This window comes from Vipera berus (genome assembly GCF_964194415.1).
Source record: "Vipera berus genome assembly, chromosome: 1".
Taxonomy (NCBI): domain Eukaryota; kingdom Metazoa; phylum Chordata; class Lepidosauria; order Squamata; family Viperidae; genus Vipera; species Vipera berus.
The window spans coordinates 133153067-133169465 of NC_138202.1; the positions used below are offsets into that span (position 1 = coordinate 133153067).

The 16399-nt window shown below is 36.8% G+C and overlaps 2 protein-coding genes across 4 annotated transcripts in view; one reads left to right on the forward strand and one right to left on the reverse strand.

The window, feature by feature from the left end:
- LOC308668250 (uncharacterized protein) overlaps positions 1–16399 on the forward strand; it is a 281434-nt gene that overhangs the window by 222541 nt on the left and 42494 nt on the right. The window lies entirely within an intron of this gene.
- OSBPL11 (oxysterol binding protein like 11) overlaps positions 1–16399 on the reverse strand; it is a 53822-nt gene that overhangs the window by 16320 nt on the left and 21103 nt on the right. For 2 of the 3 annotated variants that reach the window (XM_081327879.1, XM_081327881.1), the window contains exons 3-8: positions 14060–14235; positions 12805–12884; positions 10014–10193; positions 7392–7593; positions 4919–5064; positions 2772–2912 (exon numbers count right to left, since the gene is read on the reverse strand). In XM_081327879.1, coding sequence (XP_081184005.1) covers positions 2772–2912; positions 4919–5064; positions 7392–7593; positions 10014–10193; positions 12805–12884; positions 14060–14235 — 925 coding nt within the window. Of the gene's footprint in view, positions 1–2771; positions 2913–4918; positions 5065–7391; positions 7594–10013; positions 10194–12783; positions 12885–14059; positions 14236–16399 lie in introns of all 3 variants that reach the window. The other variant, XM_081327880.1, reaches the window with a different exon arrangement.

The following is a 16399-nucleotide window of genomic DNA, read 5'->3' on the forward strand; positions in this document are numbered from 1 at the left end:
ATATCATAAACTCTTCTTAAGCAACCCGTTCCTGTTTTATTCAACTTATTTTTAAGTTTCTTTTTGTATGCCCAACTCACATGTAGGCCACAGCACATTCTTAGCTGTTTTGGGTTCTTCTGACAACGGAACACATACTAGCCACTACATTTCAACCAGCCTTTGCACGTCTTAAAATTGATTGAGCTACCTTTCCCCTCTTTAAGAAATATTCTACCAAGGCACACGAATGTAAAGTAACAAATGTTCATTCTATTTTCCCCATCAAACACAACTACTTCAGTCTCTGATACTTAAACTTGCAGACCCATAATGTTCAATGCATTTCCAATTTTACATTAATTACAGAGCATTTGGATTCTTCTAAAAAAAAAGACATGGTGTCACTTGTATGCACAGACATCCAAATCACTTCTAACATTTGCACCTGCGTTTCCTATATGTTTCTGTGTAGCCAAGGGGACATCACAAATCCTCGTTTCATTCCCTGCTCTATGCTGAAGCGTTCATTTAACTTTCCAATTTAGTCTCACACCAGCTTTACTTTCATCATCTCATACTGCTTTTATTGCATCCAGCAACCAACCTTAAATTTCATAGTCTCACCAAACATTCCATAATTCCTCTTGCCATATGTTTTCTCTAAATCAACAAACATACAATAAACTTACTTTCTCATATTCATACGTTTGACAAGGACTTGTTGAAAATCAAACCTGACACTTTCTGCCTGGCATAAAGCCACTCTGAACTTATTTTACTTAGCGACAATCAAAATTCTGCCAAACAGCTTTTCAGGAAGACTTAACAAACTAATTGCTCTGTATTTTTGTATTTATTTTTTTTTTGCATTCAAGTCTTGCTACTTTTTCTGTTATAGACGGGAAAGAGCCACTGCAGTCTTATCGTCAGTTACAGATGTACACACGTGTGCACATGCATACACATACTAGAAAACTCACACTTAATTCCATTCCATTAGCTTTGCTGGAGGATCCTTTCTCAGCCCTTTTCACACCTTCTGCAAAACTATTTTTTAATTCCCAACAACATTTTTAACTTCCATCCTCTTTTAATCTTAACCAAGCCTTGCTTTCTTTAATCCAGTTCTCAGGAACTATTTTTGTTTTAGGCACATTATACAGCACATCTCACACTCTCCCAGGTTCAGCCTTCATTCTCTCGCGTCATCGACCGTCTCTTTCAGCTTCTTGCTCCATCAACCATTCTTTTTTTGTTACTTTCCATTAGCATAACTTCACACATTTCTGTGAGGTGCCGAAACAAAATTCCTCTCGTCCTGTTCCAAGCAGCTTTCACGTTCTTTTTCCTTACAGCCAGTTTCCATTCATTCTCTTGGGAGAATAATCTAATTTTTTTGATACAGCCCTAGTACTTTCTCTTCCTGCAGCTGGTTTACTTTCACTCTTTTTTCTTTCACTTCTTTCTTTTTCTTCCATATCCACTTTTTCCCCCCAAGAATATTTTTCTGAAGATAGAAAGAAAATGAAATCCCACATATTGAGGATTGGATTGGGATTGTTGACTTCTGAGATGCCTTTAGACTGTAGAACTAAGAAGATCTGTTTTTGATTTATAGAATGTTAAATAAAAAAGGATATGTTTGTATCTGTGTACAGTTTATATCTATATAGAAATCTCTTTTTTAAGTTTCATTTTATCTCTCTTGTTTATCATGCTGTATTTTTATTAATAAGCAAAAAATAGAAAAATGCCAGTTTTTCTGACTTACATTCTCACAATCTTTCATGAAGGATCAAATCAGTTGTGCTTTTTCATTCATTACTTTTTCATGGATACATAGGAATAAACTTATAATTAAACACACGGGCAAAACCACATGCAACTATCACAACCCACGGATTCCTACTTTCCTGTGCACCACACAATTTAGATGACACCAATTCATACTTTCTGGCTACATCCTAGCCCCTTTGTTCATAGTTAATCTTATACCTTGACCCCCTGCTTCTATTCATCAACTCGACTCCACAACACCAGGCCGTTTGCATTCTCATATATTACAGTTTTCTTTCAGTATCACAGATACACAGCATATATTTCTTTCTTTTTCTTTCATTCCCGAATTCATATTCTTTGCCATTTACTCCACTTACATTCTAAGTCACATTTTTTTCATATGTCACAGTAGTCAACACATGAGCCCATGTGATTTAATCAATTGATGCTCTCACTTTAAAAATAAAAATAAAAAAGTAGGTGATCAGCTTGAGTAATATCCATGCAACTCCCAGCGTTCTTTGCTAATGGCAAGGGCCACAAGGGTCAGTTTTGACACCTTTTGATTAGTATTTCACAAGAGCAACCAAAGCCCAATTTAACCCCAATCAGGTTCATTGTATTCTAAGGCACTTAGGACCCGTAAGGCTATCTTGCAAGCCAACAAACTATTGCTGCATCTCACCAATCAGGAAGTACCTAATGTGCTGACATACAAACAGGATACAAACGATATGCAATAGTACAAATTACATAGTTACATCATGAACATTTCTTTCAATTCACATTTACCAACTTGAACAAGTTTTGAACGTAGAGCATGCCGCCCATTTCAGGTCCGCTAATGGGCAAATCCTAAATATCGTGTTTGATATTACTATTTTAATATGACGGTTGAATCCCAAGACAGTTCTCTGAACAAACCGTAACACAGAATGGCTAGGACAAACTCCAGTTTATAGGAGTACATTTCCTTTGCCTTTAATATAGAGCAATATTTAGTAACTTACTCTTGTTAAGTCCATGCCAAGCTTGAGTTGAGAAAGAAGGTGCAAGATAACACTGCGCTGTTCTTCCACAGCTCCAAGGTCATCCTCTTTATTCTCACATGTGTCTTCTAACTCATCTTCTGGATTTATTTCCTCTGGTTCCTGGGATAAATCCCAAAAACCCCCATAAGGTATTTAAATTTTTTAGTATTCTAAACTTTTTTGGTGCCATGACTCAGTACAGACAACTTCTTAAATGCCACAAACGATGTTTCTTTTCTTAAACAATGATATCAATATGTATACATTCTCCTTCTTTTAGCTTACCTATAGATGAGGCTATAGACCAGACATGTCAAACACAAGGCCTGGGGGGGCGGATCCGGCCCGCGAAGTGGTTTCATGCGGCCCGCGAAGCCATCCTGGAAACAGTGAGGGAACGGCCCCCGCTGCCTTGGCCCTGGCCCAGAGACTGCCAGAGACCCTCAGATCTGTCCCACTCCTGCCCAGGCCCCCATAGGCACCCTTGATGCGAACGATGTAGAGCTGGCCACACCCACCCAGTAGGCCATACGCACTCTAGCCACGCCCACCCAGTAGGCCACGCCCACCCTGGCCATACCCACCCGGCCCCCTGAGGGCAACCGCAATGCTGATGCGGCCCTCAATGAAATTGAGTTTGACACCCCTGCTATAGACTATAATAAGATCCTATAATAGTTTGGGTTTGTTTTTTTTTTAGTACTGACAATGCAATCAGCTCATATATTAAATTACGTTACAATGTGGAATTTGCAGTAAACAATCATTAAATCCCTTCTAGAGATAAACCTGTAGAAGAAAACTGCCTGTTTATATCTAGATGTCATGCCTTCCAGAGGGAACTCTTGCTGTAGACTTAGTATCACTTTCAAGTTCTCTTCCCTGCTCTTCTCTTCACACTTTCCCAACAAGCACACACTCCTAGATTCTATCGCTTTACCACTCCATCGAGTTATCAGAACTTTTTCAAGAATTCAAGTTAATCATTTGTTCAGTTTTGTTTATAATGTGGCTTGGTTTCGTTTCTGCACGTCATACGTCACTGGAGTTGTGACGTTTCCTTAGGCTATAGTCCATGTACAGGTGTCACTGGATGCTTTTATTACTGCAACAGCTATCCAGATGCCTTCTCAGTCATCAGAAGCCAAGAGCCGGCAATTATTACAGCCTGGCTAAACAGCACACCCCAAATCTCAAGACAACATCTGATTTCCTTTGGCCGTGTCACGTTTGCAAATTCATTGGAGAAGTGAACCATGCCAGGAATAGTTAGTGGAACAAGAAGGGGAAAGAACACGCTGGCTTGATAGCACCCAAACTGATAGAAAGATGAATCTCCAACCACTGAAAGACATTGTGCTGGATAGGGAAGCATGGAGAGCACTTGCCTGTAACGTCCCCAAGTGCCTGACATGACTGAATGGTTAAAACAACCACAAAATAGCACTCCCAGAGCTTTTGCCCTTGTGAATCAAGTGCAAATAAGAATATATAGCCCCATGGCATAGAATTATGATGGATGGTAATCACAACCACCTCATCTTTGCTAAGAGAAGAAAGCAGAAATGGAGCAGCTACGTAGGCTCAAAGACATCTCTGCTCCTTAATTGTTTCTGTACTCTAACAATATGGGATAAAAAAGGAGAAATAATAACCAGAGAAGTGGCCCGAAGAAAAGACAGCTACAAAGAACTAACAGTAGCTACAAAACTAACACAATAAATCCTGGACTTTCATCTTCCCACAATAGTTTATCTAACTTTTATTATTTACTTACAGTATACTTTTACTAGCTTGTTAACATTACAAAACATCCCTTTATCTAGGTCAGGCAAAAGAAATTACTATTAAATTCCCCTAGAAGTTCTTGACTTGCATTCCTTGAAAGTTTTCATGGTTCAACCCACATATTACTTTAAAACAATACATAGCTACATTAATTACAGTTTCACTAATGTTTATTTGTCCCAATATTCTGCAACTTATTCTAAGTTTAAACCTTAGTAAGATAAGAGTCTATTCTTTTCTGGATAACTATAGTTGATTCTTCCAAGAGTGGTCCTTTTCTTTAAAATAAAACAGGAAAAACAAAAACACGATGCACAACTAAGTGTTTTACATCTTACCATAGTTAGTTGACCAGATTCAGAATTGGACTGTTCCTGTCTGACTGATGCTGGCTTTGTTTCATCTGCAGGGAAATTCTGATCAGCTCCATTTTTGAAGTGATTTGGCAAAGAAATCTTTGGTTCCAACCAGCTGATTGTTGTTCCTGAAGCAAGAGAGACCTTATGCTGAAATTTGTTCATATTTGAGGAATTGAAGCTTTTCCTAAAATTGCTTCTGCCATTCAACAGTGTCACGCCCTCTCTTCCAAGACACTAAAGGCAACTAAAACTTGCTCTGCAGCAACAAGAAAACAGGTGGATACAAGACAGCACCACCTTCTCATTCTCTTCTCATTAGAGGGAGGCCTATGACTGATAATGACACAGAACATGTTCCTGACTAGAAGGGGGTTATGAAAGATGTAATCAGACACTGGATAAAGAACCCAGTAAGACTAGATTGTTATATAATATCGTTAAGACAGGTTGCTGAATCAACAGTGTAGGCGTGCCATTAAAACAGGGAGAAGGAAATATAACTAAAGTAAAATAATGCAAGTTTAGGTCAAAAAGAATGTCACAATAGTCTGCTCTATTATATAAATTACAATTACTTGAAAATAAAAGCTATTTAATGATGCTGGTATCTCCAATTACCTCTCCACTCCCAGTTAGTCTTCCTGAATGGATACATTTCCTTATCAATAATGAAAATGTTCCATTCTGTTCTCAAATGCTAGTGTTTGCAGAAACTAATAAACTCCTGCATAAAATTGAATAAAGGAACATCTGGGTTCAGCCTGACAGCCTGTTCCATCTTCAGCTTATAGTCTTGGATTTATCAGCTTAGTCACTAAAAACAAAACTTAGAAAAAAGCACTTTACATAGTATTTATCTGGATAGACTGAACATATTTTATATACAGTAATTAAACTTCAAGCCAATGGCAATGAACTCTGTCAGGAGTCCTAAATATTGGAGGAGTGTGTACGTCCTATTTTGCATGTAAATCCCTATGCTTTTCATTTTGCATAATAATCACATTTCTATTTGGTGGGCATTGTTTTAATTCTTTTGCTTTTACGTAGGCTTATTAAAAACTTCTAAAACATAGAAAACAGACACAAATTCAACTGGCATTCAGTTATATAGATTAAAATATTCTTGAAAAAGGAACATCTTCAGAGAACTGAGATCCTAAGACCATCCCAGGCTAATTATGATCTGGTTTACAGATTGCATTAAGTCAAAGCTGGTTTAACTACTATTAATTCAATGGCTGGTATGCATAATGGACTTTTATTATATGACTTAATGCCAAACAGGTAACGTATGTATGTGTACCCTTACCCACTTAAGAGGAAACAGCAAAATCATTTATAAATAAGCTACTCATGCTTTGATATTCTAGTCCCAATAAGTACAAAACTATACAGGCAAAGCTTTATACTACCCCATTCTGTTGAAGATCGAATTTTTAAAACATTTGTCTTATATAGGTGGGTGGTCTTTAAGTATAGGTTGCAGTTTTGAAACAATGCATCACTTGTTCCATATTATCTCTTACACAGCCTTTCCACTCAAAGATGCAGAATTCAGGATTTCATCCTCTGGAAATCAACTTTGGAATCAGACAATCAATTCAAGGATCAAATACACTACAGGATTCTGAACAAAACTGTATAACTGAGTAATGAGTCACTGGCTCCGCATCTTTTACATAAGCCTCTTAGAAAACAAAATGTCAACAGAGAGAGTGGATAATTTCTAAGTTATCAAATCCTAATGTACTACGAAAGCATGTCCCATCATTGCTTGACAGGCTTTATTTGAGGAAACAGAAATTTTAGCAGTTGAAAATATGCCTGCTATGAAGAGTGCCTTTTGCAATCAATGTGTTTAATGGGTCTGCTAAATAAATTCTGCTTCAGCAATTTTCCCTCATGCATTTAAAGTACGTTTGCATATATGGTGATTATAGTGTCATCTGACATGATTTAAAGTGATCTGATTTCAGGAATAGGCAGCGTATGCAAAACATCAACTATAAAGTCAGAGACAAATGACAAAAATAGAGATAAAAAGATTACAGCTATTACAGTTTTAGCAAATGACTGCTTCAACAATTAATTTAAGGCATGTACTTTTTATATTATTAGTACTGCTCTCTATAAATACTGTCTGAAACTGAATTCCTCTCCAAATACAAGTCCAAATGACACTGAGAGTAAATTCCCATAAGGAATCCACTTTCTGAAGAGGAATACGCCAGAGATTCCTTAGTGCAGGGGTGTCGAACTGGCGGCCCGTGAGCCAGATGTGTCATGCGCAGGCCTCCTCGCACGTGATCTGCAAAGGCAAAATCCTCGCGATACATCACATAACGCAATCAGGTTTGACACCTGGGCCTTAGAGGTTTCCAGAAAAAACAAAATGCACAACTTCTGATGTTTACCTTTTTATTCAAACAGAGCAAGGATGATAACTCACCAGTAGATAAGGATCCCTTTTGTTGTGATGCGTGCTGCAGCTGGAGAATGTGAAAACAGTCATTTAAACAATTCATTGTTGCCATCGAGGTTGCCTTGAGCATCAGTAGGTCTTGGTCTAAGGAGGAAAGATGACCGGAGGCAGGGAGGCATTCAATGCTTCTTACCAAATCTCTCTGCTGTCCTTCAGCTTGAGACATCTTCTGCAGTTAATCAAGGCACAAAGGTTTCACAATGTTGTTAACATGAAACTTCAGGAAAACCCTTTTTAAAAAAAGTTTTTTAAAAAAGGTTTCCCTGGTCAAAATGGTATTTTGTGAAAATAGTATTCCTTGTAGTTCAGTCAAATGTTCTTTACGAGGGTTGTAAAAATCTGTAATTTACTCTTTAGCAAAGAAACAGCTGTCATTACAATAACTGACAACTTATTTGCTAATCTTCACACTTATGAATAAGAAATAGTAAAGACAAGAATCAGTTAAAGATTTTTTAAATCCCAAACCATTCAATTTCTTAGCCTCAGGGATCAGCACCCAAATCCTCTGCTTCTCAGTATATTTCCTTGCTCTTTTATTCTTACCTCAGATTTCGAAGATCTAACAAGTTCTCAGATTTTATACTGGATATTGTACATAAATTAATTATAATTGACTTATATTTTGCTTTTCAATCTGCTCCTATTTCAAAGGAAGGAATCTTATAAAAATGTGATAGCGGATTTGGGTTTTGTTTTTTTTCCTGAAAAAGGGATAAATTCATCTAAGTGGAAAAAATAGCAATTTAAAGAGGGGATCTAGAATTTTGATTCATGGTCAAAATCCAGCACAAGTACTTTACATATTACTTCAATAATATATATGTATGAATAGATTATCTCTTGCATCTGAGAAACCAAGAGTTGGAATCAAGTCCAAAGCAATCAAAGAAGCAGGAATCTAACACAATCTATTAGAAATGCTAACGCCAACTATTTTTCCGGAACTCAGGATTGTTGTTTTCCCACTATATCCAGGCACCATATATGCATATATACCGCCCTACTCCCAAAGGACTCAGGGCGGTTTACAAGGCAAAATTTAAAAACAATACAATATAAAATAAAATTAAAATTAAATTAAGTCTAGCCCCAAAAAATTAAAATCACAATTTAAAAACATTAAAACCCCTCAGTCTAGACCAGATAGCTCAAAGAGCCAGGTTTTTAGGTCCCGGCAAAATGAACGAAGGTCAGGAGGCAGTCCGGAGTTCCGTTGGCAGTTGATTCCATAGGGCAGGCGCGCCCACAGAGAACGCCCTCCCTCTGGGGATCGCCCGTCAGCATTTAGACTTGTTAATTTTCACTAGATCTTAAAAGTATCTGATTACAGAAAAGTCCAAATAGACGTTTTGTGTTCTCTTACACCCATTTATATGCTCTTTTTCTCCCCTACTTAAAGTCTTTTACAATGCCAAATAAGTTCATTTTCCATCTATGCTGAATCAAATATATTAATCCCAGTCAGCTTTCCATCAGTATTTGGATTCTGCTTCTAATTCTACTGCCAACTTTAGTGCATTAAGTAATGGTAGCATTTAGCAATGTGGAGAGGTCAAGGCATACATAGAGATTGGAGGATGAGATATATAGAAGGATAATGAGAAAAATCAGTAAGCCAAAGAAGAGAAAAAGAAAAGAGAGTAGATCAGGTCAACTGGGCATTCTTTGCCTCCTAGCTATGCCTAAGAAATCAAGAAATATAATGACTACACTGAACCCAACTTTCACCCACTGCTAACTAACATCTATAATGAAAAAGGAAAACTGAATGCAGGGTTGAAGAATTCTCACAACTTTAGTTTTTGGTTTGCATATAGCACTGTCCAAAATTAAATGCATGTGATGTTTTCATACAGCAATCCTTTGTTCTCACAAGTCAAAATTTGTTTTAATGCAACAAGTAAACATTAGAAACACTTTTTTACAAAGTGCCCTAGTCAATTACAGTAGTTACTCAAGATATGAGGCAAAGCAACGTCTAACTAATATAAGCTGATGTACAAGATACATAAAAATGTTAGGTCATTCAAGCCTGTGCTACGGATTTTTGTCAAGTCACTAATTCAGATGTTTTACCAACAGTATCATTTTAGAAAAACATTGCAAGAAAGTAGCTTTTAAATAAACCTAAGCAAATAGTAGGCAAAATATTCCTGGATATATTTAAAATATTAAATATTCCTTGATATATTTCAACAACCAACCAAGTTGCTGGAAGCTGGGCTGCATATAAATTTAATTTATTATTAACAGTACTAACAAAAGAATGTCATCGAGGGAAATGTGTACTTTTTTGAACATGCAACCACAGTATGCGAAGAGAAACATTCAACTTAAGAGGACACATATTGTAACTGTGCATCTTGTGGTATTCCGGTATGAATTAGAAATATGAGAATGCGTCTTTTCAAGATATCAGTTATATAAAGAAGGGTAAGCCTCAATAAATTCTCAAAACTGGTAGGGTCCCGGTGTTTTTCCACAAAAATAATCATGGTTTTTAAGAAGGCACAGGGGGGCTATTCACCTTCTAAAGGGAAACCATTCTTCCAGAGAAATGAAAAAAAACCAAAGATCTATACAAACCTCTCGTACATCGATTAAATGATCTGGCTGCAGAATGGGAATTCTCTTCCCAGTTGGCAACTTGTGATGGCCAACACTGAAAAAGGAAGCTGTGTTTTGGCTGGGTCTTCTCTGCGTACCAGGAGAGCCACTTCCTTGAGATGCGAGAGAGAAGCTGCGAGATTTCAGAGGGGGATTGTTCTGGTGAACAAACATATGTATTAGGAAATCCTTGAAAACTAATTGTTTAAATGTCCATCCTTCTAACTTGCCCATTTTATGAAGTACGTAACTATTTCCTTATTAGGCTGCTTCTAAATTACTGATAATATATTCTAATACAATTATTAATACAACCAGGCTAGGAGCATGTATTAAATATTCTTTGGGGGCTAGGGCTGGCATCCATCACAGTCACATACCCCAGACCCAGCATTGCATGGAAGACAATATACAGTTTGGTCGTTAAGTGTTTGTGTTCCACTTTTCGTATTTGATTAATCCTAGAAAAGCTCTACAATGAAGCAGAGGGCAGCAGATGCTTCACTGTTCTTTTTGCAGAAATTCAATTGTTTTTCAGCACTAAAGGTTGCAAGATATACTTGAAAAATTCTTAAGCATAACTTAAAAGTTCCATTCCTCTTTATGTGAAAAACTGATAGTCTGAGATAACAGAATGTAAAAGTGGCTGTTGTTTTAATACTCATCCAAAAAAATTATTAACCCTCTAGTGCAGCATATTATTATTTATTTAACCTGATCCTGTGTAAAAAACATTCATGATGATCTAAATATATTGAGCTAAAGCATTTTTTAAAAATTTCTGTTTGGAACAGGTGTTTTAGCTATTTTTGAAATTCCCAGATTACTTGGTTGTTGGAAAGTATCATAGATGAATTTAATAGTTAATTGGCAAGAATTTTGAAATCAGAATTAGAATATCCTATTAACACAAATAAATTTTAAAACTTTAAATGCTTAAAAGAATGTAAAATGAGTTTGTTATGTTAAGATTAGATTAATTCATCAAAATATTTTTGTTTAATGAACATCTCAGCATATATTACAACTGCAAATCTTTTTATCCTAAAAATAATAATTTGAAGATATTGGATACAAATTAACTCTACAGTTAATAGGCTGTTTTTCTTACTGTTAATATTATTTGGGGAAGACAAGTAAAGTCTAAAAATTATAACGCAATGTTGAACTATATATCAAAACATGGAATTTATAAATTTATGAAGAATTTGGGACATATCAAGCTTACCAGTGTAGCTAAAAAGAGAAATTTGGATGACTGCAAAGAAATAACCTCTAGACTTTAAATATAGGACTGAAGTAGTAATACATTCACTCTCAGCTTTGAATCAACGAAATAAAAAGACTAATCAGTATGATCCTATGAACAAGAATTAATTATCTGCTTAAAATGGTTGGCTTTTATTAATAGTAAATATTTTTATGTTATTGCTCTTGCATTGCTGTTGCTTTTTCATACTTTTGTTTTTATTTTGAATTTTGTCTTTTTTCACATTATAGCAATACAAAAATGAATATAAAAACAAACATGTGGAACGGGGGAAGTTTCCATAGACTGAATCTGCCTTATTAATTTTATTTTGCAAAGATACAACACTATGTATTCTTTTTCAGATGGCTGGCTAATGATAATGCTTAAAGTTTAAAGCCAGATTCCACTGTTTATGAGCAACTGAAAGAGGACATGATAAGTTCAATTTTGCAACCTAGAAAACTGGTTTATCAGTCATGGTGCAGCAACACATTTAGGAACTGCAATATACAGTGAATTCATTTTACTTGGTGAATCACTTAATAGAGCTTCCTCAATATGTTACAAAACTCCATTTGAGATTTACTAGGCTATGCCAGCCATCATCACTTTCATACATGCCAGCTGCTGACTGACAACAATTACACTAAGTATTAACCATGATAGTCAATAATATCAGCTAGTCAAATATTATCCACCTTTTCATTTCTGCAAGAGCAAACACATTCACAACCCCTTTTCACCTATGTTCATTCTGAAACAGTCACACTGCATTCAATAAGCTTTACTCCCAGATAATTGCAGCTTTTAATTTTGCTAAGTAATTTTAATTTTACTAAGTAAAAACAGATCCAAGACTTCCCAACTGTTCCAAGAGACGTTATACATCAAATAAGTTAAAACAATTAGAAAATTACAGAGGGCTCATATAAATTGATCACAATAATAACCCAACTTATAAAAAGTAATGTATATAGCTGCTTTGTTCCTCTCTTTGGACAAGCTGTAAACAACACAGAACATCTTTGAAAACTTGACTTTCATCAATGTTTCATCTAAACTTCAAATAATAGTTCAATATTTATTGCTTGTTTTAAATCTGAGGACTATGATTTCCGGAGACCTTGGATTCTTTTCAGTCTTATAAAGATAAAAGTAACTATGTGCACAGCTAGGATTTTTTTTAAATGAGATTCTGTTTGTCAAAAGTAACAGGAACCTTATGCTTTTGAATGGTTTTGTTAAATTGTATCATTTTTTTGGATAAAACTTTAGCTGCACATTAAAGGAAAAAGGAACCTACAAGTCAGCTACAGGAAGGTTGACCCTTAATCTGTAGATTTTTTTCCCCAAATTAAATTAAATCCAATTGATCTTGACTTTGTTGCTGTTCTTGTATTGGGTTTTCTTTTCTTTGGTAAATGTAAGTAGGACCTATTGATCTATTGGTCCACATGATTTGTAGACATTATACACTCTTATTGCTGCATGACTTACAGTGTTTGTTACAGACAGTACCTTTCCAATTGCTTCAGTGTGGTGTTGTGTGCATATCTGCAGCCTGCTGACCCAATGCTGTCTTTCTTTGGCATCTGTAGCTGAATCAAAAGCAAAAGGAGAAGAATTTTCACAATACAGTTTCAATTCCAGTTATATTGAAAGAGTCTAGCTTTCTGTGAATGGACAAAAGAAGTTCCCCACCATCATCATAGCAGAATGAGTGGCTATTTCCACCTCTGCTAAAAAACGTTTTTCCAGAAGAATGTGGAAACTCCTAAACAGCGAGCAGATTATGCTGCAGACTGCCAGAGGGGGAAAAAAAAGTGATGAAATTCACCGAATAAATCTACTTTTTGCTAGCAGCAACATTTAAAAGTGAAATTTTTACTTAAGGGATACTAAACTGGAAAAATTTAACGACAGAGTCAACTTCAAGGGCTACAACAAAAGATACAGCAAGGTATTTGCCAAAACACGTAAACTAACGACTATGAGAGCTAGTAACAAAAAAGCATACTGTCTTTTACATTGCGTTCATTTTCACATGACAGAACAGACAAGTAACGCACCTAACAAAAACAATATGAATACTAAACTTTATATTAATTTTAATGCAAGCTGGCCTTCGAATTACTTCCAAGCAACCACTGTGTTGTTTTAACAAATAAAACCGATAAAGTCCTGCAGTCTCAAGTCTCTCAGAAATCTCTCTTGCTCTATTATGAATTAGCTCAATGAAATAAATACCTGGATTTTATTTTCTATAACAGACATGTCAAACACAAGGTCCGAGGGCCGGATCCGGCCCACGAAGCAGTTTCATGTGGCCCGCAAAGCCATCCTGGAAACAGTGAGGGAACGGCCCCCACTGCCTTGGCCCTGGCCCAGAGACCCTCCTTCTGCCAGAGACCCTCAGATCTGTCCCACTCCTGCCCAGGCCCCCATAGGCACCCTTGATGCGAACGATGTAGAGCTGGCCACGCCCACTCAGTAGGCCATACGCACTCTAGCCACGCCCACCCAGTAGGCCACGCCCACCCGGCCCTCTGAGGGTAACCGCAATGCTGATGTGGCCCTCAATGAAATTGAGTTTGACACCCCTGTTCTATATAACGTGACTGCTTCTCTCTCTTTCTTTATACCAACAAATACCCTGCCTGAATTCAGACAGAATGAAGGCAAAGGCCAATGTAGACCACAAACCAAACAAACAGGATTGCATCCTAGTGAACAAGCAACAATGGAACTATAAAAAAAAACAACAAACCCGTACCTCTCAGTTTATACTGTTCTCCACTGGCAGGATTCACTGTAAAGGTATGAGAATCTTCATCACTAGGGGATATCACAGCTCCAGCTAGTTGCAAGGTACCTCTAGGTTTCTGGTTTCTGGACTGTTCGTTCACAAAATACTCTAGGAGACCAGCTTCATTGTTTAAGACAAAATACCTGTAATGGTGAGGGAAAAGCAAATTCAAAAATCTCCCCACTTTTTCAAACATGTAGCTAACTTCCAAATTTGAGCCCTTTTCAGGTAATATGTCCGCATACAGATCTCAATCCAGGAGGCTGCAATCCTCTCCTACTAGAGACTATCGGCACAGAGAGTCTTTGAAAAATCCTGATGTGAGCTGGAAGCTGAATAGTGAAAAGGTGCAGTTCTTTTGGAAGACTTTGAGCTGAAGGGAGTGTGCTGTGCCCATGTTGTCCAGCTGTTCGGTGACATTACAGCACAATTCAGAGAGAGGAAGGCTGCTTGCTGTTTGTCCATTACAAAGATTATAATCTAAACCAGTGTTTTTTTTTAAACTTGTCAATTTTAAGATGGGTGAACTTTAACTCCCAGACAGCATGGGAAATGGGGAATTCTGGGAGTTGAAGTTCACACATCTGAAAGTTGGCAAATTCAAAAAATACTGATCTAAAGAGAAATCATATACAGCCTGACTTAATTCCTTCCAGGAGGAACCTAACTCACTCTGATTTTTTTTTAAGAGGGAGAGTGGAAGTATGGAATATATTTTATAGACAAAGGTCATTACTTGTTAAACATTTCTCCCTCTCAGACATGTGTGCCCAATGATATTTTTTGCCAGAATAGGGGGAAATGTGGCATTGGGAACTGTACAGGGAAGGGACCAAATGAGAAAAAGCTGCCTTCTGCCATTCTTCATCTTCCACTGGAGGATGGAAAAATGTGGACTCAGCCTTTGGGGTTGAGCAGGTAAGCTTTCTGTTTTCTGCCATGTTTGCATAAAGCTCCCGGAACAACAGGGAAGCAAATGATAAGGCAATACATCAAAACTAACCAACCACATTGTAAGACAACTCTCAAAAATGAACACAAGGATAAAAATACTTGGGATATTCCCCCCACCCAAAAAAAAAAGGTCTGTAAGGAAAAAGAGGACTGGATTCAGTTTTGAAGCGTTTATGTTATCGCTGAGGCTTCTGCCGAAAGACTTCAAAATTCCATGAAGCTGAAAAGTGTGGCGCGGTGTGCTATTCAGACCTATCAGCCAGCCCAAAGCAATGTTCCTGGCATTTCATCTTTCCATTCTGAAATGGGATTTTGCACATTCTCAGAGATTTTTATCCTTAGATTGAAAAACTGTTGACATAAACAGAAGAAGTTGGAACTACAGAGATCGTAAGAAATCAGGATCCATGGCTACCAATATATCCCTATTTCTTAGCTGAGGCTTTTATATAACAAAGAAGCAGTGAAGACAACAATAAGTAGAGGTAACACTCCAAACTTTTCCCATAATTTGAGCTAACTTGCCATTGCTGATCGAAAGAAATCCCTATTTTAGTAACAGCGAGTCATACGACATGGCAGATCTATTGGGCAATTTAGACTAGGCAAATGTTGCTGTGCTTGTTATTGTTATAAAAATATAAAAATATTTTTTATCTTCAATGGACGAATGAGAGGACTGACAATGCCACACACTACTCCAAATAAAACCTACTGTATATTAAGGAAACATGTTTCCGTTACTTAAGAAGATTCCATTTTATTACAATGGTAGTGCCACTAAAATCAAGATAGTTACCACTCCATTTAGAAAAGCTCTTAAGACATTAAAAAAATGCAATGGTTTTATATGGGCATAGTTTAATCACTGCAGAACCAGTTGGAAATGAGCCTTCTTATCTCGACAAGACTATGCATGTCCTGAGATTTCAAAGTGTAGCTCACAAATTGAAAAATCAATTTACATTGCCAATCTCAGGAACAAGTGAAATATGGACCCCTAATGTTCAATAAACAGAACTCAAAGCATGAAGGGAAAAATAGACTGAAGGCAAAACCATGGATGTTTTTTTTTGCTGTTTAAGACCATGCTTCAGAGAATATTTCAAAGAATATATAAGCATTCCCAGGATGCTGTTATATCATAACAATTTTTTATTCAAGAAGGAAAGGCAGGAGAATGGTAAGCAAGAGCAAAAACGTAGCTTCCCCAGAGCCTTTGCAAACTTGAAAAAACTCAAGAGTTCAGATCTCATTTTCAAATTCACACAAATATTCACTAGAAAAAGATAGCTGCAACTGTGTCACACTAAGAATGCAAATTCCTACCCTACAGTCCTATATATTACCAGG